The sequence below is a fragment of the Lampris incognitus genome, chromosome 15 (genome assembly GCF_029633865.1).
Source record: "Lampris incognitus isolate fLamInc1 chromosome 15, fLamInc1.hap2, whole genome shotgun sequence".
NCBI lineage: Eukaryota > Metazoa > Chordata > Actinopteri > Lampriformes > Lampridae > Lampris > Lampris incognitus.
Genome location: NC_079225.1, coordinates 21,630,328 through 21,648,787, shown reverse-complemented (window position 1 = coordinate 21,648,787; position 18,460 = coordinate 21,630,328). Strand labels below are relative to the sequence as shown.

At 44.4% G+C, this 18,460-nt stretch overlaps 1 protein-coding gene across 2 annotated transcripts in view; it reads right to left on the bottom strand.

The window, feature by feature from the left end:
- The window catches only part of cmtr1 (cap methyltransferase 1), a 27,998-nt gene extending 19,878 nt beyond the window's left edge, over positions 1-8,120 (bottom strand). Inside the window, exons 1-11 of one of the 2 annotated variants that reach the window (XM_056294620.1) lie at positions 7,744-8,120; positions 7,212-7,287; positions 2,907-3,017; positions 2,112-2,263; positions 1,710-1,868; positions 1,337-1,429; positions 1,104-1,175; positions 687-781; positions 508-580; positions 203-401; positions 1-107 (exon numbers count right to left, since the gene is read on the bottom strand). The exon at positions 1-107 is cut by the window's left edge and continues 12 nt beyond it. In XM_056294620.1, coding sequence (XP_056150595.1) covers positions 1-107; positions 203-401; positions 508-580; positions 687-781; positions 1,104-1,175; positions 1,337-1,429; positions 1,710-1,868; positions 2,112-2,263; positions 2,907-3,015 — 1,059 coding nt within the window. In that variant the 5' untranslated portion in view covers positions 3,016-3,017; positions 7,212-7,287; positions 7,744-8,120. The remainder of the gene's footprint in view (positions 108-202; positions 402-507; positions 581-686; positions 782-1,103; positions 1,176-1,336; positions 1,430-1,709; positions 1,869-2,111; positions 2,264-2,906; positions 3,018-7,211; positions 7,288-7,743) is intronic. The other variant, XM_056294621.1, reaches the window with a different exon arrangement.
- Between the last annotated feature and the right edge of the window lie 10,340 nt (positions 8,121-18,460).

Here is an 18,460-nt window from a genome sequence, read left to right as displayed (position 1 = left end):
AAGGAAGTGCAGCCCTCTCCTCTCTGTACTCTCCTGGACAAAGTTCCGAAAGGCACTCACGTTCTCTGGACGAGTGATGTCACCATCCCCGTCTACCCCTCCTTCACCTGGGACACAGAGAGGAGAAGTTTCCACAGGGCTGTAAACATTCACCTGGGATATGCTGTTTTTCATATCCAGAGTGGGAATTCGGCACATGTACCATAGTAAGGCTCAAATAGCTCGCTTGATGCAGCGAAGAAGTCTTCGAGTTTGAAATCGCAGGGTCCTTTGAGTGTCATGCCAAAGCCTTTGGCGTGCCAGCGCCTCTTCCACAGCACGTACTCTGAGAAGCCTCCGGGCCCTGCACAGACATCCCCAAAGTAGAGCAGCTCTCCGCCACGTTCCCTCGTCAGAGGTTTCTACATGATGAGAAGGCTCAGGAATAATTCTGTCTGGCTTATAAATCTATTGGTATCGACTTGTCTTGTTCCAATGAGGGTGTAATATAAAGTGTGGTTAACTCACCCCTTGTGAATCCTTTGGATTGGTGAACATATGGTCAAAGCAATAGTCAATGTTGGCCATTTTCATGGCTGCTCTAAAGATTTTCCACACAAAATACAGGACATTCAGTATAAACATTTATAACCCCCCCCCGCCCTCTCTCTTTTAGCAGAGATCCCAAAAAAAAACCAAAAACAAACCTGTTGAGAAAGAAAGCTCCTCTGATTGTCTCATAAGGGTTGGATCGTGTTCGCGCTCTCCTCATCTCTTCTCCCTCCAGATCATCAAACACAGTCTGACCACAACCAAAGAACACAGTGAGAGGCTAAACCTTAGTTTATTGTCTTTGGTAGCTTAAAACCAGGTACCCTATGGTACCCTTCATGCAAAACACTCTTATCCTGTCGTTCTACACACTGCTACAGAAACAACTACTCAGGCACTTCAACACTAGGAAACTACTCTGCTTCTATTTTGTGGTTATGTGTAAATAACATTGCTGCAATGTGTTGCACTGTTTGTGCACTGCTGTATTCTTATTTGACAACAAATCTAATTCTTTCCTGGAATTCTAACAAAGACTAATCAAAGAAGATGTTCTCTAGGTCAGCACACACCTTACACCGCAGAAGAGTGTGCAGGAGGTCTTCGGAACAAAATTCTGTCTCATCCTCAATCTTCAATTTCCTCTGCAAGCAACAAAACAAACTGTCTCTCTAAGATAATGAAAGAAGTATCATGGAGATTTACAGTAGCTATATAGTAGGTAGTACATGTGATGTACCAACCAAGTGAGTGTAGGGTTGTGTGTGTGTGTGTGTGTGTGTGTGTGTGTGTGCGCGCACGCTACCGGTCCTTGCTGCATCCAGTCCTTTAGCTCATCTGCATCTGGGATCTCTGTGGAGCATTCAGGAAACCACTCTACTTTCTCTATGGCACTTGCCTGGAGAGAGAACCAAAGGATGCTGGGAAGGAGTTCCTTGATCATTTGTGACAGACATGCACCATCTTATCTTCAGCTATAATTCAAAGTCCTTATGTAAATGTTTTTGAGAAGCAATAATTAGTGCGCTTACTTCAGCAAGAACAGTCTTAAAACTTTTATATCTTTTTTTATTTTTCTGTTTGGCACTTAATTGGTCTCACATTGTTTAAACAATTTAAGTGTAGATTTTCTTAGGAGAATTTAGCCTTTTCTAGCTGTAATTATTTTTGCTCTGTACCTCAGGTTCATCATGCCAGTCGACATTCAGCTCTCCTTGGAAGCCCTTAAGTGTGAGTCCAAGACCTCTCCTCCCTTTCTGTGTGGAGGCCTCCACAATTTCTTTGCGCCCTTGGCCAAACTTACCCAGACCCTCACCCTCACGGAAGCCCATCTTGGCCTAGTGGTGAAAAGGAAAAAATAAGAGAGAATACAGATATAACAGAAGACATTTTACAATTGTAAGAATATTCCTTTGTATATAAAAAAAATACATAAAAGTCTAAACTCTACCACCCAGTAATGCTAAACCACAATCTAAAATTAAGTTAAGTGATAAGGCTTCAGAAATGTGACGCAACTCAATTTCAAAGACATTTAATGCAGGGTGTCTTGTTGTTTGCAAATGATTTTGATAGATTACCATGAGTTTCTGTGACACACTGTTGTATATGGAGAACTTTGAGGAGCTCTGTGTTGGCTTGTCCATGGCTGAAGCATTATTGGATATAGTTGGCATGGAGAGGCCTGGTCTGTGGTCCTCTTGATCACTGTGAGAGTCACTCTGGCTTGAATCTAGAAAAGTCGAAATCAATACATGCACATGTATAAGCACATGTATGAACATGCATCTGTCTCTTTGTACGTATGCACGCACCAACATGACTGTCAAGACTACAAGTTCTTTTTGTTATGTCAAGATTAAGGCTGCTAACAATAGCTCCTCCTCATGCAAGGAACTCAAACCAAGTGATTTTTATGTAATATTTTACTTTAAATGTCCTTTTAATGACAGTGACGACAGTCTTAATCAGAGTTAGCTAATATACAGTCAGGCCTTCCACATGATATACTAACCCCAACAAGAAGATACATGACAATGTTTCATGACTATGTGTGCCACTTATATTCATTTGGTTGCAGTGGCTCCAAATTTCCTGGGGCAAGGAATAAAATATGACAATGAATTTAATGTATGTGCACAAGTAAGAGCTAATACCTATTGAAGCTGATGCTGAACCAGGGCCAGGAGCAACCTCGGCTCTCCGAACTAAACATCCCATATGTACAAAGATTCTACCAAGGAGTCTTGCAAACTGATTTTTTCCAACATTGGGGTTTCTACTGAATTAAGAGTACAAACAACTACTCCTCTCACCAAAGTCATCCATGACATTACTTTAAGAGAGCTTTGTCATGTGGCAGTAGTGTGCCTTACCCTGACTGGTTGATAGCATTGGTGATTCTTCATCTGAGCTGGCATCCTTGCGGGGCTTCTTAGCCCCCAGCAGATGAGCCGAGACTGGTTCACCTTTCCTCTTCATCATGGCTGAAACAGAAAAGGGAGGATGGTAAGGGGAGGATAATACCAGACAATCAAAGAGGTTCACAAACACAGAGATTAATTAATGCAAGAATATAGTGACATAGAGGTACCATTGGGTCATGCTAGTAAACAGAACTCGGAGCATATAATGGAAAGGCAGAATGCATAATGGATCGTATGTAGAGTTCAGATTACAGGAATTACACGAGAGTGCATTCTTTCACGCAATTAACCAGCGTCACAGCTACTGGGTATGTCTCCCTGTAGTTCTGCTTGGTGTGGGCGAGGCGCTCTTTCCCTGTCTTCCCCCCTGCTCATCCACACCTGTCTTCCATCAAGCTAATCACCCTGCACTATATCTACCCTGGCTCTTCTCCTGCTCGTTGCCAGATTGTTGTCTCAGCTACAGTTGGTAGTGAAATGCTTCAGGTATCTCTGATTATTTAGAGACTAGTCCTCATGTCTTGACTAAACTGTTCACCTTGTTTTATTTTGCCTTCCAGACCACTGTCTCCTCTCCTGCACCCAGGATCGCTTTTCACCCGCTTGCTGGCCTGCCTGCCTATCAGCTTGCTCAACAGCGCTTCAAACCGCCACTCTCCCTCTTTCCATACTTGCTGGCCTGCCTGCCGCCCTGTTTGCTCAATGGTACTCCTAAACCCATATTCCATGCCTTCTCTTGCTCTAATAAACCATCTTATTCTTTTACCTTCAATCTGTGTTTGGATCCACTTGGTAGATTACGACAGAATGAGCTGGCCACCACAGACCCAGCAGGTTCAGACAACCCCTGCCAAGCCACAGAAGAGCTCCACAAAGCCCTGCCCTCATAGGGAACCCTTGTGAATCAGCACAACCCGAGTTCTCTGAAGTGGTGAACACATTAAGAAGCCTCTCCGCCAGCATGTCCCAGGTTGAGAGCCAGCTCCCCTCAGCACTACCTCCAGCATCCCTGCTCAAACATCCGTATCTCTGGCTCACCAGTCCAGATAGCCTCACGTTCCGGTGCTGGAACGTGAGGCTATCTGAGGACATGCAGGTCCTTTTTAATCCAGTGCTCCCTTATTTTTGAGCAACAGCCGCAAACATATGCCAAAGATGGGTCCAAGATCACTTATATTATGGGGAAAGCCAGGTCTTTGGGGGGGGGTCAGCAGTCTGGGAAAGCACATCCTCCATAAGTTCCTCATATGTAAACTTTGTTACAGAAATTAAGGTTTTGGATCATCTGGTCCGAGACAAGCAAGCGCCTCCTCTTGTTACTTCGTCAGGGCTCCCATAGTGTAGCCAAGTACTCGGTATTCCATCCATTATCCAAGGTGCTTATCCCAACTGGGGTCGTTGGATGCTGGAGCCTATCCCAGCAGTCACTGGGTGGCAGATGGGGAGACACCCTGGGCAGGCCACCAGTCTATCACAGGGCTAACACATTCACACCTAGGGACAGTTTAGTATGGCCAACTCACCTGACCTACATGTCTTTGGAGTTTTGTCATTTGGGTTTAACTTGGTAGAGTTACAACTTCATTTAGTAGACTTTTTTATCCCAAGTGAGTTCAGGACTTTACCAGCAGCGTCCAGTTGGAATGACTAGTCATTCCAGAGAGTTTTCCTGAACAGACTTAGCAACCCGGTTAAAGATGAGTTAGCAGCCAGGGATGAGTCTGCCAGCCTAAATGAGTAAATTCCCCTGTCGATTAAATTAGACAATTGTTTGCGGGAACACCACTATGAGTGAGCCAGCTGTCAGCCATCTTCATTCTCTCTTCACTCCGCCATGCCACTTCTCCCAAGAGCAACCCTGGTCTCGGCCCAGCTCCCCGTGTAGTGCTCAGCAACTCTAGTCACCACAGAAGAGGAGCCTATGCAGTTGGGTCGGACCAGTCTCTCTCTGTGGAAGAATGTCAATGGAGAGTAAAAGCTGGAGTCTGCATCTACTGTGGCCAGGCAGGCCGGCCATTTTTTAGCTTCCTGCCCCCTTCGGCCAAAAGAGAAGACTCAATAGTAACAGCCGGGGTCCTGTTGAGCCATTTCACGCTTTCCTATTCTCCCTGGTCACGGTTATTGTTAGAGGCTACACTTTTTTCTAGTTGCCAATCTATCCTGTTGCTTGCTTTAGTAGACTCTGGGGTTGATGAAAACTTTGACTTAGTATCCCAAGCTGAGATTGTGGTCGAAAAGCTTCCTGTTCCCCTGGATGCCAATACCTTGCTGGGAGACTCCTTGCCCATGTAACTCATCGCACCAAACCAGTGCACCACCTGCTCTCTGGTAACCCCTCGTGAAACCACTCAATTTCATGTAATCCTCTCATCTCATGCCCTTATAGTTCTTGGCCAGCCCTGGTTGAGGAAACACAATCCCCATATTGACTGGTCTGCTGGCAGCAAAGTGGTGAGTTGGAGCCCTTTCTGTCATTCCTTCTGTCTTTGGTCTGCCCTTGCCTCAGCCAGAGCTGCTATCTCCTTGCCAACACCCGACCCCCCCCCCCGATCTGTAAGCCGTCTGTTCTGTCTACCATGACCTTGGAGAAGTATTCAGTAAACGGTGTGCATTGACCCTGCCACCTCACTGTCCTTATGACTGCACCATCAACCTCCTCTGCCTTCCAGTCGCCCCCCTTCCTCGTCTATTTGTACACAAGTCTGTCCGTACCCAGGTCCTCCAGTGGATGCACACTTCTCACCTGTCACCCGGGGATCAGCCACACCTTATCCCTTCTAAAGCGGCATTTCTGGTGGCCTATGTTGACTACAGACACCCATGCCTTTGTGTCTGCTTGCACCATGTGTGCTCGGGGGGGAGCCACCTGCCGGCCTGCTCCATCCTCTGCCCATTCCAGGTCAGCCGTGGTCTCGCATCACTGTAGACTGTTACTGGATTGCCACTTTCCCAAGGCAACTCTGCAATACCTATTGTTAGTGGTTAAGCCCAAACTTCCTACTGCTTTGGAGACTGTGGACCTCCTGGTACGTAATGTGTTCTGTCTTTATGGCATCCTCAGACAACGTTTCAGAAAGAGGCCCCCAATTCATCTCCCAGGTCTGGAAGACATGCCGTCAGGCCCTTGGAGCCTGACCTCCAGGTACCACCAACAGGCAGACAGATCAGGCCAAGTCCCGGAGGCAGTGCTATGTTGAGTTAATGCCCGGAATCCCTCTTCTTGGAGCACCCACCTGCCCTGGATTGAGTACACACACAACTCCTTGTCCTGCGCTGCCACAGGGATGTCTCCTTTTGAAAGCTCCTTGGGTTACTTGCCACTTCTGTTCTCAGCCCAGGAACAGTAAATCTCTGTCCAGAGCCAGGGACGCCTGCTCTGCCCTGTTCTGTTCACTGGACCGCAACTGGCACTTGGCTGATCATCACTGGATTGTAGCACCCAGCTACCAACCAAATCAGAGGGTCTGACTTTGTTCTATCATTCTTTTGAGGATCGAATCTAGGAACCCCCATTATATTGGCCCATTTGAAATCAACAGCCTTATCAATCCCTCTGTTAGACTAAAGTTGCCGTGGACCATAATAATCCATCCCACCTTTCATGTTTCCCAAATTAAGCCCGTCTCCAACAGCCCTCTGTTGCCCCCCCCCCCCCGCATTACTGACAACCACCTGGCCTTTACTGTCCAGTTGCCAGGGCTACGAATACCTGGTTGACTGTGAGGGGTATGGTCCAGAAGAGCATTGCTGGGTATCCCGCGGGCACATCTTAAGACCCCTCCCGGCCTGGAGGTGTCCTTTGAGTGGGGTGGAGTACTGTCACGGCTACTGGGTCCGTGTCACCCAGGTTTCCCTATGTCTCCCTGTAGTTTTGCTTAGCATGGCATTCCTTCCCTGTCTTCCCCCCTGCTCTTCCACACTTGTCTTCCATCAAGCTAATCACTCCGACAGTATATCTACCCCGGCTCTTCACCCACTTACTGCCAGATCGTTGTCCCTATTACAGTTGGTAGTGAACGCTTCAGGCCTAATTATTCAGACTATTCCCCGTGTCTTGACTATCTTATCCTGCCTTGCTAATTGCTGTCTCCTCTCGCCTGCCTGCCAACCTGCTTGCTCAATGGCACTTCAAACCTCCACTCCATGCTCTTTCTTTCTGCACCTGCTGCCCTGCCTCCCTGTTTGCTCAAATGCACTCCAAACCCCCCATTCCATGCCTCCCCTTTCTCTAATAAACCCATCTCATTCAATTACCTTCAGTCTGTTTGGGTCCACTCAGTAGATCACAACAACCAGTTGTATTTAGATTAAAAATATTTTTCAGGAATACCTAGGAGGAGGTACAGCAAGTGATTTTTATGGTTTACCCAAGCATGTGTACCGACCATAATGCTTTCTTAAAAGTGTAAATACATTAGAACAGATTACACAAGACATATCAATCATTAGCTGCTTGGATAAATACAGTATTGTTTGTCATCACTTTTCCACATTAAATTAAAACATTGTGCATATTTTTTTCTTCATTAAAGACGTTGACTTGGAGTTATTAGATCAGATCATTGTAAAGTCATAGTATTAGGACCGAGGGATGACTTGATTTTTGCTTTGCTGCTCTTCATGTCGGAGAAATATGAGGATTGGGAATTTGGAGACTGGAAAATAAACTTGACATGACAACTCTTGAGTTCTTTCAGGAAAATGGTCATTTGACATTCAGTAAAGTAAGACATAACAGACAATATGGAGGATGACGATAGCCTAACTACGGTTATATTTACGTTACCTCCGGATTATGTTGTTACCAAATGACACCTGAGAACGGACTAAAGTGGCCCATACCACAATCCAGTATGTATTTTTTGGGGAAGCACGTCGACAGCTCTACCAACTGGTGAGTAACAGCGGGGATGTATCACTTTCCTCGCTGGTTGTCAAACGACCCGAATGAAGACACTGGGCATCCAGGGCAGCTAGCTGTTGGCTAGCTAGCGAGTTTTTTTTCCAGCTTCGTGCACAACTTAATTCTCCTTTTTAACAAACACACACGTTACACTCCATCGACAAAGCGTACTTATAGGTATTTATCCATGTTTTGAAATCGGACGTTTCTATTTACATTCAAGAATGGATAACTGCGTTATTTATCAAAGTGAACATTAGCCCGCGTCTGTTTTCGAGTTCTCTGAGGTCCTTCGTTTCCATCAGACGCCTGTAAATGACGTATGTAATATATTAGGTGTCCAAGCAAATGCCTACGCGTAAAGAGAATATCGCGGTTATCTGGTTACCGTTCAAAATAAAATTCAGGTGATTAAAACAGGTGACAGACAACACTTTCTTTGCCTAGGCAGAAATGAATTACCACTATAATTTTTACCTTTACAAAACTGTAGCAGAACCTGCTTTGGAACTCAAGCGTTTTATTCTAAGATCTAGCCCAAGGTCTGCACTTAAATTCATCCATTATCTATATCCGTTTAATTCAATTCAGGATTGTGGGGCTGTAGTCTATCCCAGCTGGCATTGGCCGGGATGCACTATATTCCAGGGGTTTGGAGCCTTGCGTCATTAAGTGGGCGTGGTTAAGACCGTAAACAGAAAGGTCACGATCTTGCGCATTACAAGTACCGCTCAAAATTCAAAAGACATTTGGCGATCATTTCTGACATGAGCAAGTATTTGCTTTACATGGTTATCTTTAGATAAAGTTACGTTTGTAGTATTGTTTTAGTTTTTAATGACTACAATTAATGCAGCATGATTCGATGTGTTTAATAGGTAGCGATTTTTGTGTGTGCAGTGTTGTTTACCTTAGCTAACGTTAGCTTATTGCATTAAAAAACCGGTATACAACACAAATTACATTATAGTCTTCCCAGAAGGCTTACCCTCTATTTTGCATATTTTGTATGAATGGATATATTCATTAGCTAGCTAATGTTAACTAACAGAGTTAGCCACTTTTTATTTATTTCTTCAGCGCCCAGTATTTCATGTCATAATCATATTGTTCCCTGCTTGTTTAGCTACCTAGCATTAACTAACTACTGCATACAGGAATCAAACACCTGGGTTCAGCGTCCGGTGTTTCAGGTCACAATGTTCTGTGCTTGTTTAACTGCCACAGGATTCAGGGTTCAGCGCTCAGTGTTTCAGGTCATAATGTTCTGTGCTTGTTTAACTGCCACAGGATTCAGGGTTCAGCGCCCAGTGTTTCAGCTCATAATGTTCTGTGCTTGTTTAACTCTACACAGGATTCAGATACCTGGTTTAGCGCTCAGTGTTTCAGGTCATAATGTTCTGTGCTTGTTTAACTGCCACAGGATTCAGGGTTCAGCGCCCAGTGTTAAGGTCATAGTATTCTGTGCTTGTTTAACTGCCACAGGATTCAGATACCTGGTTCAGCACCCGGTGTTTCAGCTCATAATGTTCTGTGCTTGTTTAATCAACACAGGATTCGGATACCTGGTTTCAGCGCTCAGTGTTTCAGGTCATAATGTTCTGTGCTTGTTTAACTGCCACAGGATTCAGAGTTCAGCGCCCAGTGTTCAGGTCATAATGTTCTGTGCTTGTTTAACTGCCACAGAATTCAGGGTTCAGCACCCAGTGTTTCAGGTCATAATGTTCTGTGCTTGTTTAACTACACACAGGATTCAAACACCTGGGTTCAACGCCCAGTATTTCATGTTGTACCCTTATTTAACTACACACAGGATTCAGATACCTGGGTTCAGCGCCCGGTGTTACAGGATCTAATGTGGTACCCTTGTTTAACTACTAGACTGGATTCAGATACCTGGCTTCAGTGCCCGATTTTTCATGTTGTCATGCTTTACCCTTATTAAACTCTGCACAGTATTCAAACACCTGGCTTCAGCGCCTGGTGTTTCAGGTCATAATGTTCTGTGCTCATTTAACTCTGAAGCCAGATGTTTGAATCCTGTGTAGTTAAACAAGCACAGAATATTATGACCTGAAACACCGGGTGCTGAGGCCAGGTATCTGAATCCTGTGGCAGTTAAACAAGCACAGAACATTATGACCTGAAACACCGGGCGCTGAACCCAGGTGTTTGATTCCTGTATGCAGTAGTTAGTTAATGCTAGGTAGCTAAACAAGCAGGGAACAATATGATTATGACATGAAATACTGGGTGCCGAAGAAATAAAAAGTAGCTAACTCTGTCCGCTAACATTAGCTAGCTAATGAATATATCCATTCATAGAAAATATGCAAAATAGAGAGTAAACCTTCTTGGAAGACTAGAATGTAATTTGTGTTGTATATCTGTTTTTCAATGCAATAAGCTAACATTAGCTAAGGTAAAGTAAACAACACTGCACACACAAAAAATTGCTACCTATTAAACACATCGTATCCTCATTCATACTGCATTAATTGTAGACATTAAAAACTAAAACAATACTACAAACGTAACGTTAAGTTATCTAAAGATAACGCTGTAAAGCAAGTACCTGATGTCAGAAATGACCGCCAAATGTCTTGAATTTTGAACGGTGGGGGGCGGAGCGCCCGGAGGGGACCCATGCAGGCACGGGGAGAGCATGCAAGCTGCACGCGGAGGACGACCTGGGATGACCCCCAAGGTTGGACTACCCCGGGGCTCCAACCCGGGACTTTCTTGCTGTGAGCCGACCGCGATAACCACTGCGCCATCATGCGGCCCCAAAGCGACATTATACAACATTATTCTGTGGGATGAATACACTGCATTTCAAATAAGGCCACTAGATAGCACTGTTTAATCTTATGACTCAATTGAAATTACTGTCGTACTGGTGCGATGGCCTGGCGGCCTGTCCAAGGTGTCTCCCCGCCTCCCGCCCAATGACTGCTGGGCTAGGCTCCAGCATCCCTGTGACCCTGAGAGCAGGATAAGCGGTTTGGATTATGGTATGGTATGGTACTTTTAATGCGCAAGATCTGTGACCTTTCTGTTTACGGTCTAAACCACGCCCACTTAATGACGCAAGGATCCAAACCCCTGGAATATAGTGCATCCCGGCATATTGGACAGAGGGCAGGGAGAGAAGCCATCAGCCCATCACATCACAGGGCCCACACATTCACACACTGTTCACAGTATTGGCAAATTAAAGGCCTCCAAATCCCCTAACATGCGTGTCTTTGGGCTGTGGGAAGAAACTAGAGCACTCAGAGGAATCCACTTAAACACAGGGAGAGCATGCAAACGCCACATAGATGGGCTGGAACTGAACCCAGGACCCCCATGTTGTGAGGCATCAGTTCTAAACACTAGGCGATCAGACCACCAACACCATCATACCGGTTCATGCATGTGATTTTTCTGACCAGTTTGAGCAGTTGAACCAGTTTTTTCTTTTGGTTTTTTTTTAAGTAAGCCGTTCTAAAACTTCAAACCTTGATGCTAAATTGGCAGGTCATCACAAGTGTCACAGCCACGGTCAAAATAGAACTAGGCCCAACTGTCAGTGATCCATTGCTCCAGATGCTGATGCAGTCACATTAGGGCCCAATTTTATATATACATATTACATATATAATACATATGTACTATATATTCTTTTTATGTGATTATCTAACGCCTGGATCTGTCTCATCAGCAGCAGCAGCAGCAGCTCTGTCTATCAGTCCTGCACATTTTTATAGATCGGGAGGAGAAGCTTATCTGTTCTTGGCATCTGGATAAGATGATCCGTAAAACAAGTTGTTAAAGTAATTATCTATCTATCTATCTATCTATCTATCTATCTATCTATCTATCTATCTATCTATCTATCTATCTATCTATCTATCTATCTATCTATCTATCTATCTATCTATCTGGCATAACTTTGTTTTTGTGATTTCATGTGAGAGCATTATGTGACTGCGAGTGGGTGCAATAATGTGCACGACATGCCCATAGAGACGACTTAATTAGTTGAACATGCAAAATCCCTCTAAGTAGAAATTTCGTGACAGCAGAGTTACAGCAGGAAGAAACAGCCAAGAATGGCAGCTTGTTGTATTTGGTAAAAAAAAAAAAACTAACTTGGTTACCATTATACGAATATCATTTTTACTTCTATTTTTTTCTTTGTTTCGTGACTGAGATACTGTATGGAAAACGCTGAGTTGGGATTAGATCAGTTGCATATAGTAGGTTAGTGAGTACCTCTTAATGCTTCAGTTATTTAGATGGGTCAAGTCAGACGTCAGTGTCAGCATCCACCCACTGCAGCAAAACAGGTGCAGACAACGCTAAATCCCAATCAAGTAATTTGCCTTTAGATGGTAAATAAATGCAACCTGCTCCACAATGACCTTGGTAGATATCATTCCAGTATTGTTTTGTTGACTAATGATGGAGTAAGATGTTTGTTTACTCCATACGGCGCAGATGCCCGATGTAAAGGTGTAGTTCTGACAGATGTATTCATCCAACAGGTTTCCCAGTGCTCTATGTTCACCTGCTAATCCCCCACAGATTTAAAGATGTGCGTAGGCACAATCACATACACACGCAACACTCGCATACATACACTCAAACACCATGTGACCAGTGCGCAACTAAGCCAAGGCTTTATATGTCCCCCATGAGGACGAGTCTCCCACAGGTAACATCAAAGCGGTACTGCTGTGTGTCGGTGTGCATGACTGAGACAACCACTGTGTGTGTGTGTGAGTGTGTGTGTGTGTGTGTGTTTTCAGACACAAGGGAGACCTGCTGCTTTTTGCACACAAAACCTGGTGGGAGAGACCAACATAAAGCAACTAAGATTGCCTTGCAGGAAGTCCTCAGGGCTGATTAGGAAAGGCTTTTTTTGGTGGCTTTGACTTTGCAGCTGTGGAGACCAGCACAAAGATGTTTTTCCGCATCCCTCGACTGACCCCAGGGTACATCAGATACCTTCAGGTGCGTAAGATGCTTTAGGGAGCTTTTCCCCTTTAGGTAGATTAATGATTAGACTTAGCCATTTAGGGACATAACAGTGAATTGCACTTCCCTCGGTGAAAAGCTAGAAGCAAGGTCATCCATAAAAGATGTTGTTCATATGTCATTTTTTTCTCTTGTTCCCTCACAAGCTAATGTTTTCTTGGTTTTCAGCTAAGTTACCAGAAACTGGCACTGAGCACCGTCTAGAGAGTGTCCGTTAGTGTGTGTCAGGACAGGATTACCCATGAGGATTAAAGCAACCTGCCTTTGAAAGACTTCTGTATCAGAGAGGATTTTAGCCCCTCTGGGGTCAAGATGAATGTCCTCTAATTGGATCTCTAATGGAATAGCATGAGATCCATGCTCCAAATCACCCAGCCAGGTATTTCAGGAACCTGTCACTGGATTTGGCTGCTTATGACTTCTATTCTCTTTAAAATGGGAAGCGTCAGTCCTGACTATCTGTGTTTCAGTTCATCAGAGTTAAGGTTAGGTGTTAGATAACTGACACCATTGGTGATGGTAACTGCAAATACACTGAGATGAGTCTTATGTCATTTATGTACACATAGCCAAAAGGATTGGGTGATATATGGGAAAACAGCACAACAGAGATGAGGGAAGAAAATAAATCGATTTATATCTGACCTCAGGACATGTTTTGGATTGGCTCAAAATTCTGAGATGCCCGTTATGTCCAAAACCCCAGAAGACTGACAAAAAGAGAGTAGCTGCATGGGGTTGCTCTTTTCTTGGCCTGAATCTAAATCCAAACTTGAAAAAATGGAGATCCTAGCACGGCTCTTTCCCTATGGTAAGACCATCGCTATGATGAGAAAGGTCTGTGACCAGGGTCACCTCTTTCAGGACTCGACCGCAGCCAGAGCCAGCAGGAACGTTGCTCACGTTGGTCATCATCGTTTGACTGGTTGTTGTCGTGGCTACGCTGGTGGTGACCACTGCTCTCTCTTTCAGACTCAGGCAGCCCAGACTGTGCTGCAGACCCAAGAGGGCCTCGTGATGCCACGCGTGGCCATGCTGATGGGTCTGATGGGGATCGGCATGTGTGGTTACAGCTCCCGCCAGCTCACACTACACTACAAGCCATCAACTCACCTCTTTAGATGAGATGGAACAAGACAGGGCATGATCACATGCACGCACGCACGCACGCACGCACGCACACACGCACGCACACACACACACACACACACACACACACACACACACACACACACACACACACACAATTCTGACCTTTGCCTCTATCATCAAGCCAGACACCATCACAACGGACAGGAAAATGGATAGGCTGACAAGGCTGACACAAATACTGGTAGGAATTACAAAACCAGTGTTTTAATTTTTTCAAAAGGCATTTTTTTTCTCTGTGAGTCTCTGCCCCTACCACCCCTAGTATGGTTGAAGTTCAGGATCAGCACTGTTCTGGATTTGACTCTGATTATTGCATTTGATTTGGACAGATTGTTGCCTTAAGGCTCTGCTTGAACAGTAAAGAGTGGAAGTGAACTTCCCCGTTTTTAAAACTACCTCTCCATTTCAGCCCGATGTAGGTTTCTATGCTGTGTTGAGCTGAGCTGTAATGCGGCGAAAAGACAGAGGCAGCTTTTGATTTTCGTGCTGAATTGGGCTGACGTTGCACTTCAACCATAATATCTTCATATCATGTGCCTTGTTAAGATTCAAAACCCCCTGAACCGACTAAAAACATAAAAGCTAACTTTTAAAAAAGGTTTTTTTCTTCCCCCAAATACGTCAAAGATACTCAGTTATTGTATAGCAGATGCCCTCAACGTTACACAGTTGAGGTCAGTTTTGCAAAGTCTGTTTTCAAGTCCTCAGTCACCTACTTGCTAATTCCTATCCTCTGGCAGTGGATGAGGAATTTTGGTGGTGCCACAGCTGAACAGAGCTCACAGGTTCCTCACCTTTAGGAGCACAGCCAATGCTCTGACATCTATGGGATGCTTAACTTGTGTCCTTTGTTTGGATTTCTTGCGAGAGATTATGTTCGACAGACAGAGAGAGAGAAATCAAATCAGTAGCATCTTCAGTTCAGAGTCGAGGGACTCGAAGTGGGGTATTCGCAATTGACCCATCTTGACTCTGGAGGTGACAACATGAATGTGTGATTTTACGATTTCTCTCTACTGTGTATGTTTATTTTCAGAGTTTGACATCTACCACTGGAGCAAGTAAAGAAATGCTCTTTAGACTTGCTCGTATCTAAATCTAAACTTCTCTTACGACAACATGTCTATTTGGTCACGCTCAACCACTTTTTACCCCTTTTGGGAAGGCACAGAGAAAATGCTCTTTTGACGGAAACGTAAGAGGGTGACGACCCTTGATGTGCGGACAGCACTACTTTGCACTTTGAAAATTGTACGTGTGCATAAGATGTACACAATAATATGCATATCTATTTGAAGCTGAATGAGATTAGTAGATGGTCATATGACAAGGAGTACTACCAGCCTATGTTGTGAGTTGGTCTGGGCGAGGACTGGCTGGACTGACACATAGCACTCACTGTGGTTTACTGCCAGGCTGAGTATCCAGGACAGACACCCTGGATGCCACCAGGCCCAATGTGCCCATGAAACATGTGTGAATCCATCTGGTTTTCTTCCAGTTATGTACCCTTGTCGGATAAAATAGAACACAGCACAATAAATTTAGATGAATGGCCAATTAGCCGGTCTCTTTTTATATAGCTAGAGCAATAATTAGCTTGGCTGTTTATGTGTTCTTTGCAGAGTTTTGATATAAAAACTAACCTTTACAGCATATGAATGTATCACCGACATGCAATGTGAATTAGCAGGAAAACTGATAGGAGACATGTACAGCGAAAGAGTGGTAATAACTGCACCTTCTGTTTACTCAGGATTCTGAAAATAACTTAAAAACAGGTGACTAGAAGTGTGTGACGTCACTGTCCCTAAGAAGACCCAGACTTACTCGGGTCCAGACCTTTGAATCCGCCCACTCCACCGAGTGGACTGAGTCTTCTGGTCTGGCATCATGACATGAGACAGCGGTTTCTCGGTTAAAAAAAACGATTATTTAACGAGCGCCGGGGGGGGGGACAAACGGTTAGCCAATCAGCGCCATGGGCGGGACTACCGCCGTTGTCAAGGTGTTGTCAAGCGCTAGACGGCATGCCTTCTCGATATCGCCCTACATCGTAGTTTGTCTTTACTTCTCTCTGCGCCACCCTTAAAAACTCGGCAAAATCAGTATGTTGGTATGGCTTCGTATCAGCGTCGTCTTAAAACGACGTTAGATTCAGGTGGATACGTTGGTCACTAGTGATTAGTTAGAGGAAATCGAATCCCCCTCCCCGACGGAAATCGATCAGACTGAAGATGGAAATGGACTGAACGAGTTGACAATTCAGGTCTGATATCAGGCAAGACCCACCCCAGTTACCCCCCCCTAAGAACAGAACTGAGAAAGATATGGCGTACAAATACAATGATTTACCTGTTTTAGCTTTGATTAAAGGAGCTTGTTTGAGCCATGGATTTCAGATGAGTTTGTGTAAGTAATGAGACGGTGAATGTGAATTATAGTGTTATCTTCCTGTTATTGTTGTAAAAGTTTTGCTTGTTTGGTTAGGCGCTTTCCTTTGTCGTGTAGCTGTCTGTTGTGTGTATCTTATTCAAATGTGTGAGGAGATCGACACCGGTCCAGATACTGATAATCTGGGTCACTGTCCCTGTTGTATACGTAGTGTTTTCTAAAACAGGGCATAGACACTGTTGTCTAATATAGCTTTCAAAAGAAACGAGGCAGTAAAACATTCCTTATTTTGGTGTGTGTACATATTTGTAATACGCTATCGTGTTGACATTATTGTTTAGGATTTGCTAAAATTAAGTGAAGCACTCTGAATGCACAACAAAGCACAACTGAGCAAATGTGGACGTTTTTTCTTATGAAATAAAATGTACATTAAATCTTATCACAAATAACCCCAAACAGTTTTTGTTGGTGTGTTTTTTGAAAATTTTTAAATAATTTCATTATTTCATTTATATGCTCTCAAGAGATGAAGTACTGTTTTTTCCACAGTAGATGTCAGCACAGATTTTCAGCTATTTCTAGAGGCTTGGACATTTTGACACAGCAGCGATGCAAAATGGACATCGTGTAATGTGACTGATAAAAATCACTTGTTTGACCTCCACAGAAGCAGCGTCATATCATCAGCAAGGAAACGTTAAAAGAGTTGCTTTGTAAATGTGAAACCGAATTGAAGCCCAGTCTCGACCAGCGGTCATCCCTCCAATAGGGCTCAGGTGCACAGGCCGATGTTTCAGACCATGCTCCAGCATTCTTGCTTCACTCCTATATGAAAAACCTGTCAGCATGTGCATCTGAACACTTTTTTTAAAAATTTATCTGAGCTTCACTTTATTGTCTGTTGTCTACATAACCCAAACAATGGCTTGGCGTAACGCCACACAAAGCGTGACACTCCAAAGTCGTCTCCGATACCTATGAGTTAATCCGGCTTGTCTTTGATGGGTTTAACTCAGGTAATGTCTTTATGCATGCTCAATAATCCAGGTAAGGAAATCACAGAAAGGTGAACTGACTCACCTTTCCTTGATTACCTCAGGTGAGTTTATCTGCCTGCCAGACAGTCACCCCCCGTGTCGCTAGTTAGCAGCTAATAATTCATTGTCAAACATAAGGCCAGAGAGTTCTGACCCAGATACGGATATAAGCCTCTTTGGGAACTTGTCCAAAATCCACACCAGCAGGAGCCAGTTCAGGTTTCGGAGTTACGACACTCTGGAATCACACAGTCGGCTTAGGGTTGAAAGCTTCACAGTGAAAAGTGACTGGAAATAAACACGGGGGGCTGTGTGACACTTGGTAAACACGGGTTTAACCGGGGTTTGACAACAACAAACATTGCAACAGAGGCTGATAGATGCGTGCACATAAACATACCGGCTCGTCTGCAGCGTTTCAGGGAGTGACATACGTTTACTGGTTGGGGCTTTTTTATCGGGTTTCTACCAGCCTCAGGGAAGCGGCGAAGTCAGGGAGAAACATATGATCTGCCACTCACTCTCTCTCTGTATGATTCATCAAATGTACACACACACACACACACACACACACACACACACACACACACACACACACACACACACACACACACAGAGGTCCATTGTGTTTTTCTTCCATGGCCTGGTCCTGAGGAGGGTCTTGTTACAATCTCCTACAGTCACTTACAAAGAGCTGAATGTCTTTGCTCCAAAGAGATGGATTAGAGAAGTTAGGGACATACGCCTAAGGTCTTGTAAGCATTTTCCTGATACTTTGAGTGTGTGTGTGTGTGTGTGTGTGTGTGTGTGTGTGTGTGTGTGTGTGTGTGTGTGTGTGTGTGTGTGTGTGTGTGTGTGTTCATTCATGCTCATGTGTGTCCAGTGAGAACATAATATCCTCTTGCACGGACTTCCAAAATACCACACTACTTACCATATCTGTGTCACATAAGTAGACACCAAATGCAGTGTAATGTTTTTTTAGTCTG